Source organism: Neocloeon triangulifer, unplaced genomic scaffold, assembly GCF_031216515.1.
Source record: "Neocloeon triangulifer isolate White Clay Creek 2 clone unplaced genomic scaffold, ASM3121651v1 ptg000012l, whole genome shotgun sequence".
NCBI lineage: Eukaryota > Metazoa > Arthropoda > Insecta > Ephemeroptera > Baetidae > Neocloeon > Neocloeon triangulifer.
Genome location: NW_026775554.1, coordinates 1027028 through 1048103, shown reverse-complemented (window position 1 = coordinate 1048103; position 21076 = coordinate 1027028). Strand labels below are relative to the sequence as shown.

The 21076-nt window shown below is 38.1% G+C and overlaps 6 protein-coding genes and 2 long non-coding RNA genes across 8 annotated transcripts; 5 read left to right on the top strand and 3 right to left on the bottom strand.

The window, feature by feature from the left end:
- The first annotated feature begins 318 nt into the window (after positions 1 to 318).
- Positions 319 to 1438, top strand: LOC132198318 (uncharacterized). Its single transcript, XM_059622286.1, has 3 exons — positions 319 to 543; positions 650 to 880; positions 937 to 1438. Exons 1-3 carry the CDS (start codon positions 492 to 494, stop codon positions 1155 to 1157), a joined length of 504 nt encoding a protein of 167 aa, XP_059478269.1. The 5' UTR covers positions 319 to 491; the 3' UTR covers positions 1158 to 1438.
- Positions 1439 to 3170: 1732 nt separating this feature from the next.
- Positions 3171 to 4197, bottom strand: LOC132197562 (5'-deoxynucleotidase HDDC2). The gene is made up of 2 exons (XM_059620908.1): positions 4096 to 4197; positions 3171 to 4035 (listed from the first exon to the last, which is right to left on the bottom strand). Exon 2 carries the CDS (start codon positions 4022 to 4024, stop codon positions 3428 to 3430), a length of 597 nt encoding a protein of 198 aa, XP_059476891.1. The 5' UTR covers positions 4025 to 4035; positions 4096 to 4197; the 3' UTR covers positions 3171 to 3427.
- LOC132197561 (protein artemis-like) lies at positions 4197 to 6490 on the top strand. The gene is made up of 8 exons (XM_059620907.1): positions 4197 to 4548; positions 4600 to 4852; positions 4904 to 5169; positions 5225 to 5388; positions 5447 to 5551; positions 5604 to 5750; positions 5798 to 5935; positions 5991 to 6490. Exons 1-8 carry the CDS (start codon positions 4437 to 4439, stop codon positions 6030 to 6032), a joined length of 1227 nt encoding a protein of 408 aa, XP_059476890.1. The 5' UTR covers positions 4197 to 4436; the 3' UTR covers positions 6033 to 6490.
- Positions 6491 to 6497: 7 nt separating this feature from the next.
- On the bottom strand, positions 6498 to 7572 carry LOC132197563 (mitochondrial import inner membrane translocase subunit Tim23). The gene is made up of 3 exons (XM_059620909.1): positions 7265 to 7572; positions 7057 to 7211; positions 6498 to 6954 (listed from the first exon to the last, which is right to left on the bottom strand). Exons 1-3 carry the CDS (start codon positions 7413 to 7415, stop codon positions 6673 to 6675), a joined length of 588 nt encoding a protein of 195 aa, XP_059476892.1. The 5' UTR covers positions 7416 to 7572; the 3' UTR covers positions 6498 to 6672.
- Positions 7573 to 11968: 4396 nt separating this feature from the next.
- Positions 11969 to 12950, top strand: LOC132197919 (uncharacterized). Its single transcript, XR_009441916.1, has 4 exons — positions 11969 to 12093; positions 12153 to 12231; positions 12299 to 12459; positions 12663 to 12950. It is a non-coding gene; the product is annotated as an uncharacterized LOC132197919 (long non-coding RNA).
- A 351-nt stretch (positions 12951 to 13301) lies between these two features.
- Positions 13302 to 14386, top strand: LOC132198319 (mitochondrial pyruvate carrier 2-like). Its single transcript, XM_059622287.1, has 4 exons — positions 13302 to 13471; positions 13528 to 13568; positions 13660 to 13856; positions 13917 to 14386. Exons 1-4 carry the CDS (start codon positions 13387 to 13389, stop codon positions 13960 to 13962), a joined length of 369 nt encoding a protein of 122 aa, XP_059478270.1. The 5' UTR covers positions 13302 to 13386; the 3' UTR covers positions 13963 to 14386.
- A 277-nt stretch (positions 14387 to 14663) lies between these two features.
- On the top strand, positions 14664 to 17271 carry LOC132198321 (mitochondrial pyruvate carrier 2-like). Its single transcript, XM_059622288.1, has 6 exons — positions 14664 to 14776; positions 15118 to 15321; positions 15433 to 15473; positions 15645 to 15745; positions 15803 to 15898; positions 15959 to 17271. Exons 2-6 carry the CDS (start codon positions 15234 to 15236, stop codon positions 15993 to 15995), a joined length of 363 nt encoding a protein of 120 aa, XP_059478271.1. The 5' UTR covers positions 14664 to 14776; positions 15118 to 15233; the 3' UTR covers positions 15996 to 17271.
- A 673-nt stretch (positions 17272 to 17944) lies between these two features.
- LOC132197218 (uncharacterized) lies at positions 17945 to 18950 on the bottom strand. Its single transcript, XR_009441833.1, has 3 exons — positions 18652 to 18950; positions 18367 to 18588; positions 17945 to 18258 (listed from the first exon to the last, which is right to left on the bottom strand). It is a non-coding gene; the product is annotated as an uncharacterized LOC132197218 (long non-coding RNA).
- Positions 18951 to 21076: the final 2126 nt, after the last annotated feature.

The window sequence follows — 21076 nt, the reverse complement described above, 5'->3', positions numbered from 1 at the left end:
AATTAACACATTATATTTATTTTTCCTACAGATTTATTTCCTTATTTAAGTTTTTTTTTATAATATAATTTAAGTATTTTTTTTCTTAAAATTTTCATCAAATATTTCTAATTAACAGAAATTTAAAAAAAAGAATTCACTTAACAAGTGAACATGTCAAAGAACAAACCGACTTTTTAGCACAAAACATGGATTTTTACACAGTCATGTCATGCGTGTACTTCTTTAGTTGTGAAATTTTATTATTTATTTTTGTGCAGCGCGTTAATTGGTTTTTCACACTTAGTCAGGCCGCCTCATTGTGGCTTTTTGTTGTTTCTTGGAAAGATAATTCGCGCGGTCTGCACTTCCACAGGAACAAACAAGAAAGACTCTGCGTCAACGCGCTCGCATATCCTTAAAAGCTAAAAATTAAAGCTTTTTCACAAAGCTGAGGAGACGCTGAAGGGACTCGGCAGTGCCAACTCGTCGCGGGAGGATTATCAAGGAAAATGTTTTCGCCCAAGACGATTGTTCTTTTCTTCGCCTTGTTCATCGCATCAGGTGAGACAAAAATTCTTAAATTTTGTTAACGAGGATGAATTTTGACTTTAATTGCTTTTTTTTCGTTACAAAAAATAAAATTGGGAATTTTCTAATGATCTCTCAGGGCAGGCGCTGGAATGCCACACGTGCAATTCTCAGAATGACCCTGGATGCGCCTTTGAAAAATTCAACCCCAAACAATCGACGAACCAGCACAAGAAATGCGAAGATTCCTTCAAACACACCTTCCAACAAACCCAGGCCATCCTCTTCCCGACGTACCACGACTTCCCGGTCGAAAGACTCATGGTCAACAATAAATCCACGGACGCCTGCATTAAATACACCGTCACTGGTTAAAAAAACCCAAGCCCTTTTTTGCTAATTTTTTCAATTATTTTGCATTTTCAGACGCGCAGACAAAGAAGTCGGTGACCTTCCGAGGTTGCTCCGTCCTGGGAGACCACTCGTGCACCCTCACGCAGAGTTTGATAACAACAGCAGGAGGAATTTCCGATCACTGCCATCAATGTGCGAACAAGCAATACTGCAACGACGCAAACAGCAAAGTTCCATTCGTCTCTGCCGTTTTCATGGCTGCGGTCGCCTTGGTGCTCTCAATCAAATTTTAATTAAAAAAAAAATTATTTTATATTTGAAAAAATCAATTTACTTTCAAAACTTCTTTCTTTAAGTGATTATAAAATAATCACTTAAAATATAAAATCAAATTAAAATTTTTTTAAATTAAATAAAATTTATTTCCCATTAAATAATTTATAGATTGCTGCAAAAAGCAGATTATCTTCCTGAGAGTCCTGAGCACCAAAATTAAATTACTTACAATATGATATTCATTAATAAACTGATTATTATGAAATAATAAAAAGATCTTCTGACAGAATTGAATGAACTTATAATTTTTTATTCCAAAATGTAAGCTTTCAACAATGTCTTTGTCCACCCCAATATCAACTAAAATAGGATAAGTTTAGCGGTCTTCACTTCTGCATAAACGATAAACAGGAAGGACATTTTGTCAACAGGCAAAGAGTTAAAAGCTAAATAATTGAAGCGCTGTAATTTTGAGATATACTGAATAAGAGAAGAAATATCCGTGCAATTGCACTTCTTGCAGAAAGCCAAAGTTAAAATTTAATTCATTGCAAAAAAAAACTACTTAATTATTGAAATGACATAAGATATATTTTAGTGTCTATCACGATTAGTGATATCATATGGATAAGGCGCGCTAATCTAAATTAAGATGAGTTGAAAATAATTACAACCAGAAATAAAATGTGGACAAAAAGGCTCCTTGGGCTGTGGTTTATCATTATTTTGTTGGATTTTTTACAATTAAAACTATTTTTAAAAGCTGAAAAAGCTCTCTGTTATTCACAAAGCCAGAGCTTATAATTCCTGGGATTTGAAGTAAAATGTTCTCACCCAAAACAATAATTATTTGTTCATTCAATTGCTTTATAGTTCATTGCATCAGGTGAGGACAAATTTTTTACTTTTCTGCAGTTTTCAAATGAGAATTAATATTATTTTTATTTTTGGAAAAAAAATCAATGGTCGGGCAGGCGCTCGAGTGCCAAACATGCAATTCCCAGCATGACCCAGGATGCAGCGGCCTGGACAAATTCGATCCTGAACTAAAGACGAATCCGTTCCGGAAATGCGACGACACCTTCAAACGCACTTAACAACAAACCAAGGACATCCTCTTCCCTTGGTCCTATGACTTTCCATTCGAAATTGTGTGTGTCCACAATAACTCCACAGACGCTTGTGTTAAATGCACAATTATAGGTTGAATTTGTTAAATTTGAGAATAAAAATAAATGAAATAATTAATTTGCAGACACAAAGACCAAGCGGCGTGAAAATATTTTTTTTTATACTTCTTCTTGAGAAGGGGGAGACGCAAAATTCGGTGACGTCCCGCGGGTGCTCCACTTTGGGAGAGCAGCCGTGCACCATCGCGCAGATCTTGATAACAACCGAAGGAGGAAGCAATGTGTGGACAAGGATTACTGCAACAAAACGCAAACAGCAAAGCTTCTTTTGTCTCTGCCTTTTTCATGGCTGCTGCTGCAATCTAATTCCATAATTATATGAATTTTTGATACACTCAAATATGAGTTTAATTATCATAATAAAATCATTTAAAAATAAGTCCACTTTTAAAATATTTTTCAGAGTAAAAATAAAATGGATATAAAGATGACTTTTTTTGTGAATCTTCTTTTTGTTATTGTTACTATGGTACTTGCACCAGTGGTCGCACTGTTTGCTTTGTCGCACACGCGGCTGCGCAGCCCATTTACCAAAATGGCTTATGGGCCGCGCAGCCGTGTGTGCGACAAAGCAAACAGTGCGACCACTGGTGCAAGTACCATATCCAATTTTATTCAAAATGTTTCAAATCTATTTAATCTAATTCAAAAATTAAATGCCCACAAATATATAGCAATGGAGCCAAAACTGGTGTTTTAATTTATTTATTATCTAAAAATTTTAACTTATATTGTCTAATTGTATGATGAGTTGCATGTTTACAACAGAAAATTGATTTGGAAGTTGCGAGTATCAATTACAACAGAAATCATTGAAATTGTTAATAATGGAAAATCTAATTTTAAAAATGCTTCCAAGCTTGCCATAAATAGTTTATAAATAAACTATTAAAGAAAAAAATCAATTTTTCAAACCGATCAAACATAATTTGAGATTTCAATGTAAGCTTTACAAGCTTAATTCTTTTTTATTGCAACATAAACAATTAATACAGATATTGTGCTTCATTTGTGACTCGTCCATTAGCAAAATTTGTCTGACAATTTGCTAGGAAACAAGGACCAGAGTAATACTGTATGAAACGATCTCACTGTTTTTAATTAGCACCATTTTCCTTGGCCAAATTGTTCTCGACCGACTGAGCCTTGTGGTCGGCCATGATTTGAAGGGCAAGGTCGCTGGTCACAGGACTTTCAAAGTGCAAGCGGAAGAACTCCTCCAGGTCCGTGTAGCCCTTCTGCTCGTACTCCCTGGCCTGCAGCAGCAGGTCCAGGTGGTCGAGTTCCTTGACGAACTTGGCCTCGGCAGTCTCTTGGGCCTCGTACTCGGCGAACAGGGCCTTGATGCGGCCGCCCGCGCCCCCCTCGCCGGCCAGGGCGGCCAGCTTGTCGATGGCCTCCCTCTCGCGGCGCAGTTTCTCGTCGCGGGGCACCCCGCAGTAGGGCGTGATGTCGCCGATGATGCTCTCGCCCATGTCGTGCACCAGGGACAGCTCCATGCACCGCACTCGGTCCAGCCCCGCCTTGAGCGGGAACAAAAGGCTCATCACGGCCATCCGGTACATGTGTCCGGCCACCGTCTCCGGCTCCTGCACCTCCTTCAGCACCCAGCCCTGCCGCTTCAGGTGCTTCAGCTCGTTCATGAAACGCAGGAACTCGAGCATGTTGGGCACGTTCATCTTCTCCAAGTCCATTTTCGCCCAAACTGTGAAACGAAATTCTTCGCCTGATCAATGCTCTCGACTTTTAATTCACCAATACTCACTAATTTCCGGGTTAATTATGTTTCAAAGGTTAAAAGCTGCATGCAAATGACACTAAATCAAGCTGTTTACGACAACGAGATTCTTTGCTGAAAGAGGGGGCGTGGCAGGGATTAAGTGGGCGTGGCGAAAAGCACCAGAATTTTGCAGAAGGTCGGGACTTGTCTTCAAATTTTCCTTTTAAAAACTGTCCAGGAAGTTGATTGAGTGCATTAAGTACATATTTAAATACTTAATTAAAGGAAGAATTCCTCATTTTGTAAAAAAGAAAAACCAAATCACAATTTTAAAGCAGAAAGGAAAGATTCAACCTCTGTCCCAGTTGACTTTTTTTGTAAACATTATGAGCCAATTTTCTGGCTTTATTGATGAAATTGAATGGATATCAGTGGACAGTTTTCTACCAGAGAACACGCAAAAATGTACGGCCTATTTTCTATCTCACTGTCATGCAGGTAAGATATTTTTCGTTCATTAAAAACCAATTTTCTAAAGTAATTTTTTAGATCACATGAGAGGCCTAAATGATCTGCCTTTTTCAACTCACATCGCCTCCAAAGCGGACCACTTTGTCTACTGCTCCGAAGTGTCCGCCCAAATTGTGAGGAACATGATGAGAGACAACGAATCTCTCTTGGGAAAGCTGAAGCCCCTCTCGCTGGGCCCAAATTGGGTGCAGGTGCCCATTATCAACTCCGACTACCACCTGAATCTTGTCGTGACCCTCATACCTGCTGGCCACTGTCTTGGATCTTGCATGTACCTTTTCATTTTAATTTTTGTAAAAGCTTAAATTTATAAAATTCATAGGTTCCTATTCGAAACTGAAAAGACGACAGTTTTGTACACCGGAGACTTCCGTTTCTGTGTCAATGACTACCCGAAGATAACTTTACTTCACGACAGCAGTGGAGGTGTCAAAGAGCTGGACACTGTCTACTTGGACACGACTTTCTGGACACAGGCCAACCACCACTTTCCTTCAAGACATGAGAGTTTGGCCCTAATAACCACGGAAATTGACAAGTTTAGAAAACGGACGGCCAATCACGGCCACATTCACATCGACAAACCGGGTAGATTCTGAATTATAGCTTATTATATTTTGATTTTATACTTTTCAAACTGCAGCCCGAATTGGCTCCGAGTTCTTTATAATGGAGTTGTCGCAGAGGTACAAGAGGAAAATCCACGTGAGTGACGATTCGCTCAGGATTTACGAAGGAATACACGAAGTTTCGTCTTGCATCACCAAAAACACCAAGGAAACTTTCCTGCACATGTGTCAGTCTTATGTATGTAAAAATATTTTACTTATCCCTGAGAAAATTTTATACTTATCTTTTGGAATAGAGACCCGGAAGGGCGAAAAGGCGTCTGCCCTGTGTCGAGGACTACTTGCAGGTTTTGCACATCCGTCCCACTGCCCAGTGGTACTCCGTAGGCGGAGAATTTTTCGTAAGGATGAATTATATAACTCAAATTTTTATTAATTGAAAAAAAAAAACAGCCTGTGAGAGAAGACTGTGACAGGAATATTATTCAAATATCGAACTCGATGCACGCTTCGAGAGCGGAATTGGTCGAGTTTGTCAAATATTTCAAACCGAGAAGGGCTGTTGCTTGTGTCGTTCCTGTCAACTCTTCAATGGATGAGGTGAAATTAATTTTAATCAATTCACTTATTAATTAGATCCGAGGCAGGTTCAAAACGAATTGGACGAAATTCTCTCCGAGTGCTGCGGAAGAAGACTGAGGAAAAGGAGGTGGAGTTCGAGCACTGAGGGGTCGCCTACCAGGAAATTTGTTCCTCGTCCTCCTTTCCTCATTCCCACAACTACAGTAGGATTTCAAGTTTTTATAAACTTAATTAAGCTATTTGAGAACAATTTTATAGGCCCCTGGTTTTGGCGAAGAACTCGATTATGAGGAAAACTGATCTCTTAAAGACTGACAAGCCATTAATATTAATTAACAGCTATTTTCAGCAAGGTTGAGGCTTTTTATTTTTGATAAAATTGTTAATTTGGTAATTATATAATCTGTATTTTTGTGTCTAAAGTAATTTGTTGTTTTTATAACAGAATTGATAAATATTCTGAATATTACTTTGTTCAGTAAAAATTTCATTCAATATTGTAGATTCTTCGAAATATTGTTATCACCATTAAGAAAGTAAATCTGATCTGAAGTGTCATTTTACAAAAGATTGAAATATAAAATAATAATTCTGAGCCTTGCTAATTTAGAAGTACCCATTTTAGATAAGTTCCTGTTAAATTAAGTGATGGACTAAAGTGAAATGTGAATGATAATAATTTGCCAATTTTGTACTGCTTTTCTTATTAATTGAACTGATTGACCTTAAATAAAAAACAATTTTTTGATCAAAAATAAAATAAAATTTTCCATTATTACCTAGATCAATTTGTCCTTTATTAATTCAGCAAGTAGTGGGGGGAAACAAATTAAGAGAAAATTCGGGGGGTCGCGGCGAGGCCCTTAATCTATCAGGTTAATGACAATTGCAGAGTCTGAGCCTCCGATCGGAGCTACCACTTTGTTACAGAGCGACTAAATCAAAAGTGCATCTTCCTAACATTGTCCATTTGCACCCTGGAGGACCAGAGGCAGTAGAGGGCGGCCAGGGCGAAGCCGACTCCGCCGCCGAGCAAACACCTTCGCGCACCTGCCGACGACTTGAAGAGCAGACCGGTTGCCGTGGCCGCGGCCATCGTGTTGTACTCGTCGTCTTCTCCTCTCCCCCACGAGAGCAGGACTCCGAATCCACTGTACATCACAGCCACCACTCCCAGGGTGTTGGCGCTGGCAGCACCTTGCTTCATCACATGGTTCAGTACCTGCAATTTTTACAATCGGTTAAAATTTACATAAAAATATCAAAACAAGTTACATCATTCGATTGGCAAAATATTTAAAGATTTTTTTTTTTCAAAATTAACCTGCGTCCGCCTAAGTTTCCCAGTTTCTCCTGCCAGGGTGGAGGCCTTGAGCCCCTTGTAAAGGCCCGAGCCTCCTCCTATCGCAGCCCCAATCATGCACGATCCGCCGATTTGAGAAAAGGCCAGTTCGAATCGTCCTCTTTGCCTTGCAGCACCTGCGAACATCACGATTTGGATAAAGTTTTTAACGATCATAAGAGATCGTCACCTTCAGGGAAAATAAACTCGGGCTGCGTGCCGCGGATTGCGTTGGGGTCGATGTTCAAAAAGGGCGACAAGGGTCTGACGTTCGGGCTGAGGCTCGGCAGGGGGCCGCCCAAGTTGTTGTCCCCCTGGCCGCCGTACGCTTGTGCGTACATCTCGAGGCGTCGCCGGCGATTTCTGACACCCGATGCACGTGAAAAACAGCCGTCCGACCGCTGGACGAGGCGAAATTCGGTGAAAATTCGCACCCCAAGGCCGAAGTTTTGCTTTCGGGGGCGTGGCCTCTACACGGAAAGAAAATCAGCGTGCGAGCGGGCCGGACGGTGCTGCTCCCTGCCGGCAAAACAAAAGTTTACGTATTTGCGGGGAAAGGCCGGGGGCGGGAACAAGAGTGGGCATAACATGACATGTGTACAGCGTGATTGCCGTAATTAATTCTTATACCATACCAAATTGTATTAAGATGATTTTCCTTTTATTTCTAAACAGTGCTAAAAATTTATAGATTTGACAGAGATCGACAAAATAATTGTAAAAGCTTTATATTTTATATATTCGACTGCGAGATCAAGTCATAAGACCTTGCTTTTTGTTCAAATTTATCAAACCAATTTTTCTACGAAATCTCAAATCATTTTCTGTCCATTTTAATTAAGAATCGACTACTTTTGGAACCGGGTTTTCGGTACCGCAAATATGAGAAAAGTAAGAGTGGCCCGGAATTTCTGTGTTGGCGAAAGTAGCAAGAAAGACGAGTGAAATTGAACTGCAATTAAATATGTGCAGCCACCATCAGAGAAAAAAATCGCCTCACTTTTGACAGTCGCTTCAGGTGTGAAAAATGGAAGATCAAGAAATAGGGTGCTTGAAACACATTTGTGTTTCTCAGAACGTTTGACACTAGACAGTAAATGAATGGAGGGTCTTTGTGAATCTCAAATAAATTATGCTCCCCTTTGTATGTTCCATTTAACTATTTACACTTTCTATGCCCACAAATAATAATATAATAGCATACCAAATTACTACCTTTTTATTCAAAATTTAACCTGGGGTGCTTAAATTTAACCAAAAGATAAATAATTTAGGTTCAATCAAACAAACATACTTGAAAATCAAAATCATCAAAAATCATGAGTGGAAATCACGGGAATGGATATTTTTTTTATGCCTTATGTTTGAGCTTTTCATATATATACAAATACATATAAAATTTTTATTTTATTTCCTTTCTTTTTAAGACGTACCTTGAGATTGTCAAAAGCAGCCTTTGAGTCTACAGGGGCAACATAAATTAGTCAAAGCCTAAAATCTTACAGCCTCATTGTGGCTAAAGTAATGCATCCCAAGTAGGCAAACATGTCTCCGAGCTGCTTGACAGTGATTTTGTTAGTCTTGAAGACTTTTTTTAATGAATTGGTTGACCTTTTGTTGCCAAGTTTTTTATGGGCCGCTCTTTGCGAAGGATGAATTTCCATTGAGATCAACACATGCCATTGACTTCGTTGATGAACTTCTTGACCGCTTCTTCAGCCTCAAGTTGGACAAAGCCCTTGAAGGTCTTGTCAGAAGCAACCTTTCGCAGCCGAGTATGTTGCCAAATGGTGCAAACGTCCTAACGATGGCTTTGATGTCGATGGTCTTGCCGTACACATTTGCTAATAAGCCGGCCAGACTGAAGATACCATTATGGGCCACCCTTCAGCATGTCAAAATTCATTGTGTCTTGTCTGCGGCTCTCCTGGGAGCTGAGACTAAATTAAAATCGACTCAAAACATATCATTGTTTAAAGGCTGGTGATGGTGACTAAATTTTGAATGGACGGTTTGTTTAGTACCATCATCAGAACGCTGTTGGAAATTCACATTGTCTGATATGGCTTAAGTCGAGCGACGTGTGCAGATTGTGTCGCGGCAAACTCCGGTTGAAAGGGCCCTCGGAGCAGTGTGGGCGGCCCTTTTCTGCGCCATGATGAGTTTGGGGTAAGTTTGTGGTCAGGGCCACCAGACTCAAGAACTCGCCCTAAGGTTCACCTGGAAGGACAAAAATGTAACTTCAATTAGATCTTGTAAACAAGTTTACTGTAATTTAGTAAATCAAATTGTCGAGTTGTAATTAGAATTTCCAAGTTCAATTTTTAATTCTCTAAGATAATCAAGAGGCAAATTTTACAGTTTCCTGATAAATAAATTTTATATTTTGCTTATAATTTTCTCCTCTTGCTCTCCAAACAAATAAAGGATATAATACCTTTGGGAAATCGGTGAGCGTCTCGAGCAGCTTGGCCAGATAGCTGAGCAGCTCCTTGGGCTTGGCCGCCCCTTCAACGCAGAGACCAGAGCCAGGCCGTTGGCCGCGGCTCCGAAATTGGGATATGAAAGCAGAAAAATGAATTACATTAGGTGAATGTCCTCTAATTGGCAGAATCATTTTAACAAGAGAAGAAACAAATCAATTTGTCCATTGCTTATTTCATTGCTGAGGCTTTATTTTTATTCGCCACTTCTGCTGACTTTTATTAACAAAAGCGGCGCAATCCCATGTCTCATAAAAAAATAAAATTGCTTAAAAAAGAATCTACAAAAACCATCATATCTTCTAGCGTAATTTATCAATTACAATTTTAAAAATTGTAATAAATTGAATTTTTTGGACAAAATTTCTGGTTAATAAGTCTTTAAAAAAATTAACAAAACAAAAGCGCCAAAAAGCGTGTTTTATTATCATGAAGGCAAAATAAGGTGAACATAATTTTTTAATTGATCTCCTAATAAAAGTGATTAGAGATTACCTTTTCCCGTGAAAACAGAAAAGGCCAGATAATCATATTTTAATGAACCAATTCTTGCTTCGCTTGCTATAAATAAGTCTGTGGTCCTTGCATTATTATACCAAAAAAGAAAGGTGATCAAACAGGTTGCGGGAAAAAAATTAGGAATAAACCGGGATAAACTATGATAGAATGTGGCCCCCACGAAAACTACGGAAAACCACAAAACTGACTATTAGTTTAGTCCAGAACAAGAACAAGGAAAAACGGAATGAAAACCGAAAAAAACCATTCAAAAGAGGGACGAGGTATGACAATTTCCAAAAGCCCCTAACTCAGGAACGTGATCCAGAAGGTCAAGGCGAGACCGTGAACTTATGACAACTGCACACGCAGTAAGAGAAAACTCCGATCCCGACTATGAGTACTTTTTTGAAAGTACCCAAGATGAAGGGACAAGAGAGCCAACTTTACTGTTAAATTAAGTTAGAGCTCAGCAAATTGCAGCCGAGTAATTATCAAGAGGCCTGCGAATTTTAAAGTGAAAAGAATTGCAATATTTAAAATCAAGCAAGAACTCCGATCCCGACTATGAGTACTTTTTTGAAAGTACCCAAGATGAAGGGACAAGAGAGCCAACTTTACTGTTAAATTAAGTTAGAGCTCAGCAAATTGCAGCCGAGTAATTATCAAGAGGCCTGCGAATTTTAAAGTGAAAAGAATTGCAATATTTAAAATCAAGCAAGAACTCCGATCCCGACTATGAGTACTTTTTTGAAAGTACCCAAGATGAAGGGACAAGAGAGCCAACTTTACTGTTAAATTAAGTTAGAGCTCAGCAAATTGCAGCCGAGTAATTATCAAGAGGCCTGCGAATTTTAAAGTGAAAAGAATTGCAATATTTAAAATCAAGCAAAACTCCGATCCCGACTATGAGTACTTTTTTGAAAGTACCCAAGATGAAGGGACAAGAGAGCCAACTTTACTGTTAAATTAAGTTAGAGCTCAGCAAATTGCAGCCGAGTAATTATCAAGAGGCCTGCGAATTTTAAAGTGAAAAGAATTGCAATATTTAAAATCAAGCAGATGGACTTTTGGTTCCCAAAGCAGCATCAACTTCGACGAGTTCAGCTGCAGCTTCCTGCTGCTCATCGAAGTTCCAGATGAGTTTCGAGACCAACACTAATGCTGCAGGTGGACAGGCCGTGAGTGTTTAGTGTATTCAAATATTTACTTATTTCGTTAATAAAAAAACTCTTTAATTGTTATCAGGAGTCACGTCGTCGCGAGACTCAAGACGACAGGCCTGCTGCAGCCGGCCCTCATTCTCAAGCAGCCATTTTGGCTGAGTCCAGCAGCATCTCCTCAGGGGAGGAAGACGAAACGGAGCTGCCCCATGATCCGGATCTGGAAGACTCTTTCGCGCCTCTTCTTGGCACCAACCGTATGTATAAATTTTTTTGTTACCAATTTTGATAATATATAAATAAGCAAATGCAAAAATTTTTATTTCTTTATGCACAAAATACATTTCATTTCTATATATATTTTTAGAAATTTGCTGCAATTTTGCTATTAAAATGAAAAGCTGGGTTAAAATAAACCATCCAAAAATTGAGCGATTTTTGAGGTTTGATTTGCATGTCCCCTCTTCATACCATTCAGGGAGAAATTGCACAATTAATTTAGAATAATAATTAATTCGACACTCTATAATTTTCATATAATTTTATCTAAAACTAATTCCTTCTTAAACATTCTATAATTACATTTTTACTCTCTCTGTTTTATTTCATTGCTCTGTGTGAATATTCAAAACAAGAATTGGTTATTGTATTTGAAATTTTCACCAGGTCCAGCTGCCCTTTCTGCTCCTCGCATGGCAGCCTCAACTTCAGCCTGTGTGCCTGCTTCTTGCTGCTCTTTTAGCATGTCCCAGAGTTTTGAGAGCTAGGAAGACAAATGATGGTGAACAGGCGGCCAACAGGCAGGTTGACTATGACCCGTGTTCAGCAGGCTCATGCGACGTCAGCGGAGCGTCATGCAGCACCAAACAGACCATGTAAGCATTTAGTTACTCACGCGAACAAAATTTTACAAAGTAAACCTAATATATTCTAGCAAGGACCAATTCCAGACAGCGTTGTCCTTCACAATTCCGCATATTGTAAAAAAATTATCACCTGCGAAGAACCTTCCTGTGAGTGTTTAGTTCAAATATATTGTTAAATCCACATGCATTAAAAAAACCTATTTATTTTCTACAGGCGGATGAGTCACTTCGTCGTGAAACCCAAATCGAAAGGCCAGTAGCTGCATCCGGCCCATCTCGTGCACCCAGCTTGGCCGACACCGACAGCAACTCGTCAGAGGATGGTGCGGAGCTGCTCCACGATCTGCTCTTTCGAGCCACTGATCGGCACCCGCCGTAAGTGTAAATTTTTTGTATTCGATTTTGAGCAGTGGAGTCCAACGGCTGAGTTGGCCCTTTTTAATCTCCGTCGAACCGTAAATTAGCTAATTAAAAGCTTGATAAATTTTCCTCATAATTACAACTTAAGTAAAATATTATGATTAACCACAACCTATATTCGGCTCCAGAACTCAATATTCTATGCTGATTTTCTACAGCTGTTGAGCCTAACCGAGACGAGCAGCGACAGCAGAAGAAGAAGGATGTCGTTTAAGGAAGCTCCGCGTCAGAAATATCTTCAGGGCCGGATTGACCATCAGCAATGTGTGGTGCCAGTTTTGGTTTAATCTTTTTGAATCCTAGCTAATTTGTAAAATTTTGTAATTTTTAATTTTCATCTTGTCCTAAATTTCACCCGCCGCTAGAATCGCTAGATGATTTGACCTTTAATCTGAAATGTGTAAAGTTGAGCCATAAGACGTACTATAAATTGAATGTAGCCCCATTTTTAATTCCTGTGAGAATAAGTTGTACTTTTTTAAATTATGATTGATATAAAAAGAATGCAATACAATAAAATATCTTGGATACATGAATTTTTACTGCACATTTTTCCTTTGCCTCAGACATTTTTTTGATTTTTTAATTTCAAAGACAAGCAGAGTAATAATAAGTTTTTCTCTTTTAAATAATTATGTAAATATAATTATTTTTCTTTAAATTCATTATGCCGGGTATTATAATAAGCTTTTTTTTAATTATTATTGAGAACCGCACTGTGCTGCTCTCTGCCGGCAGAAAGTCGAACAACAGCGACCGACAATCGATGAACTGCCACGCCCCCCTTTTTGGACGTCTCGAAAACAACTTCAAAATAACCTTGACGATTGACTCAAATTTTCGAGGTTTTTGAATTTAATTTGCCTGGCAGCCCGTTCCGCAATGTCGATTATTTATCGGACGTCAATAGCCTTCCTGGACAAGTTCGTCCCGGCCAAATTGCAGCCCCTCTGGGCTCACCCTGCAGGTGTGAAATTTGACGTTTTTATCAATGAAATTAATTATGATAAACCACCTTTTTAGGACCAAAGACGGTTTTCTTCTGGGCACCGATTTTTAAATGGGTGAGTTTGCGGAAGATTCTTTAAAAATACCCATAAATATTGATTTATTTATATAGTTCATAAATTAAATTAATCGTTTTTTTTTATCTAGGGCCTTGTCATCGCTGGCATCGGTGACCTCACACGACCTGCTGAAAAGCTAAGCATTGGCCAGTCTGGGGCGTTGAGTGCCACTGGCTTGATCTGGTCGAGGTATTCGCTCGTCATCATCCCCAAGAACTGGAGCCTTTTCTCCGTAAACATTTTTGTGGCAGCCACGGGACTGTATCAATTCACCAGAGCCCTCAAGTGAGTTTTTCTTTAAAAAAAAATTTGGAATTATAGATTTCAAATCACATTTTATTTTAGCTACCAACTGAATCAGAAAAATAAGGACAAGGTGCAAACATCATGAAGAGGATTTGGTAATGTTACTCCAGATACAAGATACGACACAAAGAATAAATCCCAAAGCGGTCCTATTAGAATGTAGATTATAGCTTGGATACAAAATTGCATGTGATTTTTATAACTAAGAAAGTCCAAACCGCTCCGAATGACAAAGTAAAAGTGCAATTCATTTAACTTATTATCTGCAAAATGCACATTTCTGGTTATTATTAGTAAATTGTATAAACATTTTAGAGCAAATTTTTCTTATTGTATCAAAAGAAATTAATACATTTTCACTGATCAATATTGTTGTTGTTTCAGAATAATAGACAACTTCAATTTTCTCTTTTAATTTTGAATCTCCGCAAACATTCGTCTTAATTATACCAATTTTGTGTCTGAATAAATAAATGTTTTGTTATTGTTACTGAAAAATTAAATAGAAAACAAATTAATTATCTCGTTCTACCTCGCAGAAATCAATGCTGAAAATTTTGTAATTTTATTAAATCACTAAAATAATTTCCATAAATTGATTATCAATTGAAAAAACTTCTAGCATGAAATAGGAAAATTTAAATTCGATTCAGGAACTGAAAAATTCTTCTGATTGGATTTAAAAAAAAAAAATATTATGGAAATTGAAGCAGAGTGAAGGCTGGTGCCGCATGGTTCATATTGGCTTGTCACCCAACGCTTCTTTCTCTGCCAAGGTCAAATCACCTATTGCAGAGAGAGTGGGGCATAAAAAGTTTCTTGACTAGCTGGTTATTGTTGGTGGGTCAGAAGAGTCAATGGTGCCCAGCTGGTCTACTGCGTGCCGCGTTCACTCGCTGGTTTGACTATTTTTTTCTAATATATTCGGTCCATGTTATCTTAATTTGGATTTTTATTCAGAAAATTTAAAATTAAACAATTAAATTTTAAGTCAATTAATTGAGCATAATAATATAATAAGCATAAAATTTCATAAAAAAAAAATAATTTTTCGTAAATTTAAAAAAAAAAATATTATTCAGAAAGGAGGGCACCATTAAGTAAATTATTATTGTTTATTTTTGAAAAATATTTTACAGTTATTTAATTATTGGGGCAGTTTAAAAATAATCAATTTAAGGAAAACGCAATTAATTACTTTGGACAAATTAAGTCTACAAAGCCGTATTTTTGAAAATAGCGCACCAGTTGATTCTCCTCCGACAAGCAAGAGATAAGATCGTGTGAGCATCTGTGAGAGATAAATAATTAAAAACATCACAAGTTCCTGAAAAGCGCTGCCGAAAGCAACTGAAAATGCTTTCCGCTCTTTACCAGAGGTCGATGGCCACAATCGGCCGCAGAGTGCCCGAAAGGTTGCAGCCCCTTTGGAAACATCCCGCTGGTATTTTTCGCATTTTTTTCTCTAAAATAGAGGCTTATTTTGCATAAATAAAAATGCTCACGCCTAAACACACCTGCGTGCGATAGCCGTTGACCTTGATTCTCCTTCCAGGGCCACAGACGGTCTTCTTTTGGTCGCCATTATTCAAATGGGTATGGAAATTTTATAAAAAATTAATTTTAAATTTTTTACTTTGATAAATAATAATCAAAATGTATATTTATAAAATTTAATAAAAAAGAGTTAAAATCACAAATTTTCTGTAATTTAAAAAAAATTGAAATTATAATTATCTTTTTGACTCTTCCTTTTTAATTAAAAAGGGACTGGTGTTTGCTGGAATTGGTGATCTCAGCAGGCCTGCGGACCAACTTAGTGTGAAACAGTACAGCTCCTTGGCAGCTACAGGATTCATTTGGTCCAGGCAAGAAAATTACGGAAAAAAAAATTAAATTAAATATTAAAAAGTGAAATCCTTTAGATACTGCCTGGTCATTATCCCAAAGAACTACAGCTTGTGCGCCGTCAACTTTTTCGTCGGACTCACTGGCGCGTACCAAGTCGCGCGAGCTCTCAAGTATATGACGAGTTTGAATCAGTTAATTCGTCCTTTTCGCTAATTAAATTTCTCCCTCAGCTACCAACGGAAGCAGCAGGCTGCCTTGGAAAAGTGATCTTATCGTCGTGTTGAGAGGATGAATTCATTAATTTTAAATCAGATATAAAAAGAAATAATGAATTAAGTCAAAATTTGTGAAAAAGTACAAGTTTTATGATATTAATTTTGAAATCTTATATAATTATATATGTGCACAAGACGATGAATTATTTTAATATAATGAAAATTATCATAAATTCATTTCATTTTTAATTGAGTATTTAATTTGAGCATTCTCTTAAAATTTAAATGATTAACTCAGCCAGATTCAAAGTAGTGACAAACTAAAAAATTTTTATTCAAAAATTTTTTATTTTGGGAAATCTACTTTTTTTCTGAATTGACGGCATAGAGCGTGAAAAGAAGGCGCCTAATTTTCTTATGAATATAAGATTATTTTGTCAACAACATCTTCATCGTTTGGCCTCTTTTCAGCAAATGAGAACGGATGTTTTTGGCGAAACCATTTCCTGCGATTTTCATTTTTGCAAAGCAATTTTGATCATTTTCCATGTCCAATTGGGTTATTTTTGACACACTGACCTCGCTAGCTCGCTCGCTTGTGTTTTTCAGAATAAACGACGTAACGACCGCTCTTGTGGCCGCGCGCCCGACACATTATAGGCCCCAATCAAATCAGCGGGAGCCGCGCTCGTCCGTCTGCTGCCCGTTGCAATTCAGTCTGCCTTGTGACGGCTCCGTCGCTCTCATTAATCTAGTCCTGGATACCCTAAAAAAAAAATAGAGCACCAGATCACCCCCTGCCGATGACGTCATCCTTTGTCCGCAACTCTTCTGATCTCTCTCGGCGACCCGCATTTGATAATAAATAAAAGCATATAATCGACTTGGTACTTTGCGACTTCAAGTGTTGAAATATTTGCGATCAGTTTGTGTAAATGCGCGGTCTATTGATAGCTCACGCGGTGTTTGATGCAAACATTGCGTTTTTCTCTCGATTGAAAGAGAAGACAAAACTTGTAGCTCTATTTGATATTTTTGCAACAATGAGAGTTTGAAACTAATTAAATTAAAATTTTCTTTAAATATGTCAAAAGATATCAAAATCATTGATATAGTAAATACCTCAAAATGAAAACTTACAAATCAAATTTTTTTATACAAAGTTTTACTTCCTCTCTGTATAATTGATAAATACAAGTTTTCGAGATTAAATGAAGTGTGTTTTCTAGTAAAAATATTTGTCTTTAATGGATTTGTATCTTCAAGAATAGAAAAACAAGTTAATCTTCATGCTTCTCCATACCAACTTATTGTTAGTACATATTATTCAATTCCATGGCATGAAGAAGAAAATATACAAAACATATTAAATTGTGAACTAAATTTGCATTTTTTATTTTTATAAAAAGAAGCATCATAGTTTTCATATTTCTCTGATAATTTTATATAAGTCCAATTTTTGGTAATTTTTCAATCAATTTAATAATCCTTTTTTTTCAATTATTAACAAATGCTATTTAATTTTATTTTATCTATCTAATTGTAAAAATCCTTGAACTCATTAGAAGTTTAGGTCGGTTACTGAAATTACGTCCCCGTTTTGTGTGTTTACAATTTTATGTAATAAAATAGAGAGAAATGTTGTTGCAGGGATATTACGTACAAGTGCATTGAACTTTTGTGTTAAATTACAATTGTTTTACGACTCGCAAAGACATTACACGTTGCAATTAATTTCAGGGACACCCAAGTTCGCGCGCTCTCTCTTTCATTAAGGCCCTTTTGCAGTTGTTGATGCGCGCTTGACCTTAATGAAGTGGTATTACAAATTTAGTTTATTGCAAACCAAAATGATAATAAGAAGTTGCAAGTAAGGGGTTTGCATATGATTATACTGACTGATTATTTAATTGCTTAATAAATTATTAATGGGTAATTGTTCAGTAATTTCTATTGTGTAAATTATTATGATTAATTTGTAATTGTTTAAAACAATGCAAGTTGGCTTACACACGGGCTTTATTGTATTCACAACAATTCTGGCTGGATAGGGTAAATTCACTGGCTCGAAATTGTCCGTATAGTGTCACTTAAAAATCAACAAATGGGAGCGGTGTTCCCTGGGTAGGCCGGCAGGCTGCCCTGGAAACGTCCTTGCTGGGAACCTGGACGGCTCCCTGCAGGTCGGCGGCGGCTCTCGGCGCGGCCGGGGCCCACGGCGTGCGGGTCTCTGGCGGCGGACGTTCGGACGCCTTCGTCCGAGCGCTCGCTGGCGGCGTGCCACGTCGGCGCCCGATTCCTCGGACAGGAAGGAGCTGGGGACAAAAACAATGGGTCACTCGGCTGTACTTCCGTCTCACGTAGTGGTTTGACCTTTTGGCCAAAAGAAGGCCTCAGGGAGAAACAATTGTAATTTCTCTTACCTGGCAAAACTGCTCCGTACGGCTTCGGACGGCTCGGCCACACCCCGGACAGTACGATGGACACAGGCGTGCCGCTCGAGGGGCTCGGGACGCGGTCGGCCTTCCGGCTGTCCTCGGACGAGACAGCGTCGGGACAAGACAGCGGTCGGGGCCTTGGGACGGCTCGGACGAGTGCGAAGGGTTCGGACGGGTGTCCGGAACTGCACTGGAAGTCCAGGTGTCCTGCGAACAAAGAGCAAAGGGTTGAATGCTCTCCGTCAGCTGGCTCGAGTGTCGGAGCTTTACCTCGGATTTCTCTGAGGTCAGTCAGCCTTCTGCATCGAGCCAGCGGACGGAGCGCCTTTTATAGCGCGGGTAGCAGCCCTGGGAGGGTCGCGCAAAACCCACCCACCCATTTGATTTACATTGAGAACTTTCTAGATGCATCTAGAAAGTTCTGTGAATCTGCAGTTGAATTCTAAAATGCCTTTATAAATTCCCTTGAAGTGAATTGGAATCCCATGAATTGTACAAGCTAATTCCAATTGAATTTATAATAATTATTTGTAAATTTAAAGCTACTTTAAATTTAAAATAAACGCAAGATTTATTTAAAAGAATTCAACTCAAAACAATTGCCAGAAATCAAAAAAAGAATGATTAAAAAGAAAGCCCTTAAAAAATGAATTTAATTGTAAGCCGAAAATTAATTGAAAAATAATAATAACAAAAAACAATGAAGTTCTCCGATGACACAGCCACAGTCAAAACAAACAAATTAAGAGAGGAATAAAATAATTATTCCACACCAGAAGACTTGTGTTGTTGTCGATGACTTTTTCAAACGATCCATTTCGTCCCGAGCATATAATTTCAATTAATTAAACCTTCATTGGTCAAAGTCAAAATTATTTTCGCCCAGTCAGTAAATTTTAATTATGAATAAATTGACAACATTCATAAATCACAACAAATTAATTAGGTCGTAAAATAATTAGCTTCCGCAGCAAATATTGAAAAATTAGTAAGCTGCTAGAGGGGTGCGTGTTTTTTTTTTTTTATTATTATTATTTGAATGACGTTGGTGCGACGGGGAACAAATTAGTCGGTTATTCCGCGCAAGATGCTCGCCAAGACAAATCGCAGGGCAATCCATCAACTTGGCTGCGGCACGCCTCTGTTAATTAGCGACACACTGACATTTGCCGCCGCCAATCGATTGCCGGAGAGAGACAAAGAACAGTGCGCTGCCTTTTTATTGCGCCTCTTTTTATGTTATTGTTTTGGCGAGGAGGAGCAAAATTTGTAAAAAAAAATATATCGTTAATTTATGTTCTTTTGTTGTAAAAAGTGCTTTCAACATCAAAAGATTGTTAAATAATTGAGATAAGAGGAACATAAAATTGTAAAGCTTAGGGAGTTAAGTACAATTATTAATTTTTATTTTGTTTAACATAAATGGAAATAAAATAAAATAATAAATTTCAAAATATATCTCAATCTTGTCCAAGACGATGACAAAGTTTTTTTATCATATGATTTTGACTTTGACTCAAAATTTGAAAATGAGAAAATCCTATGCGATTTTCTTGGAGATATACAAAAAAAATGTAGCCCGTCTAATTTAGAAGCAATTTGGTAATTTTAACTATATCAAAAGTGAAATCTGCATTTATTCCGCGATCCCTCTTAATTTTCCCACGGCGGAGACAATTTATTGCTTTTTACAAAGGGCAATAATTGACGTCACAAAACGAAAATGAAGTTTCGAGGGGCGCACGTCTCGATGAAAACAACGCGCGCGCAGGTACTCTACAATTAATTTGATTCCTGGCGCAACTCGACACCCCGCGCGTCTCTCATTACTCTGCAGCGCAATTCCTTACATAATCGAAACGGGTGTAGAGCGAGTGTTTTTTTCCCTCTTTCTGGTTTCGCCGGCGTTTGTTTTGGCGCTCTTTCGTGTTCAGGTAAATAAATGGCGAGAAAGAAAGAGCACATATTATAAACTGTTGACTGCGGAGGCGTAAAAACACAAACTCCGGTTGGAATCGACACTCGCACGTCGCTTCTTCTTTTTTCCTTCGCGGATAAGTTTCTGCCTTCGACTCGGATTTCACTCGCGCCGGGGATTTAATCTCGAACAATTGCATTTTATTTTCGTGTGTCGGATCGTTTTACGGCAATTTTTTTTTCGCATTCGTCCTCAAATATTATAATGATGCGAGGACGGTTTCGTTTGAATGCGCCCAACGTGACCGAGGTAGGCAACGTGCTTGGCCCAGATGCCTCGCGTGTTGCATAACCGTTCAATAGCGACTCTAATTTGACAGAGGTGAAGGGGATTTTCGTCGCTTTGTCTCTTTCAAAGGACTGAAATAGAAGTCTTGAGTCGGGTTACTTTTTATCTTCATATAAATGCACCGAAATAGAATATATTCTTTAAATGTCAAAATAAATATTTCGTCTACAAAAACAAGACTTTTCTTTTTTATATAGATTTTTTCAAAATAATTTTGCTAATAAATAAAAAGTTCTGAACATTTTTCCTTCCTTCTTTTAATTGCAAGAGATTAGATGCATCTGCTTAAAATCAAAGATTGCTTTTCAGTACAACCCATTGAATTTTTTAAAATTTCAATGAAAATTTCTCCGAAGAAGTCAAAACAGCCACGAATTGTGAAAAAAATGTGGGTTTTTAACTAAATAAGAGAAATTATGCATTTTTGTT

Coding starts and splice junctions, on each gene's coding strand:
- LOC132198318 (XM_059622286.1), top strand. CDS start 492: ATGTTTTCGCCCAAGACGATTGTTCTTTTCTTCGCCTTGTTCATCGCA. Junction 544..649: donor CGCCTTGTTCATCGCATCAG/GTGAGACAAAAA, acceptor ATGATCTCTCAG/GGCAGGCGCTGGAATGCCAC. Junction 881..936: donor CATTAAATACACCGTCACTG/GTTAAAAAAACC, acceptor TTGCATTTTCAG/ACGCGCAGACAAAGAAGTCG.
- LOC132197562 (XM_059620908.1), bottom strand. CDS start 4,024: ATGGACTTGGAGAAGATGAACGTGCCCAACATGCTCGAGTTCCTGCGT.
- LOC132197561 (XM_059620907.1), top strand. CDS start 4,437: ATGAGCCAATTTTCTGGCTTTATTGATGAAATTGAATGGATATCAGTG. Junction 5,170..5,224: donor CATTCACATCGACAAACCGG/GTAGATTCTGAA, acceptor TTCAAACTGCAG/CCCGAATTGGCTCCGAGTTC. Junction 5,552..5,603: donor CCGTAGGCGGAGAATTTTTC/GTAAGGATGAAT, acceptor AAAAAAAAACAG/CCTGTGAGAGAAGACTGTGA.
- LOC132197563 (XM_059620909.1), bottom strand. CDS start 7,415: ATGTACGCACAAGCGTACGGCGGCCAGGGGGACAACAACTTGGGCGGC. Junction 7,212..7,264: donor CGAGTTTATTTTCCCTGAAG/GTGACGATCTCT, acceptor TGATGTTCGCAG/GTGCTGCAAGGCAAAGAGGA. Junction 6,955..7,056: donor GGAAACTTAGGCGGACGCAG/GTTAATTTTGAA, acceptor TAAAAATTGCAG/GTACTGAACCATGTGATGAA.
- LOC132198319 (XM_059622287.1), top strand. CDS start 13,387: ATGTCGATTATTTATCGGACGTCAATAGCCTTCCTGGACAAGTTCGTC. Junction 13,569..13,659: donor GGGCACCGATTTTTAAATGG/GTGAGTTTGCGG, acceptor TTTTTTATCTAG/GGCCTTGTCATCGCTGGCAT. Junction 13,857..13,916: donor CAATTCACCAGAGCCCTCAA/GTGAGTTTTTCT, acceptor ATTTTATTTTAG/CTACCAACTGAATCAGAAAA.
- LOC132198321 (XM_059622288.1), top strand. CDS start 15,234: ATGCTTTCCGCTCTTTACCAGAGGTCGATGGCCACAATCGGCCGCAGA. Junction 15,474..15,644: donor GGTCGCCATTATTCAAATGG/GTATGGAAATTT, acceptor TTAATTAAAAAG/GGACTGGTGTTTGCTGGAAT. Junction 15,746..15,802: donor ACAGGATTCATTTGGTCCAG/GCAAGAAAATTA, acceptor GAAATCCTTTAG/ATACTGCCTGGTCATTATCC.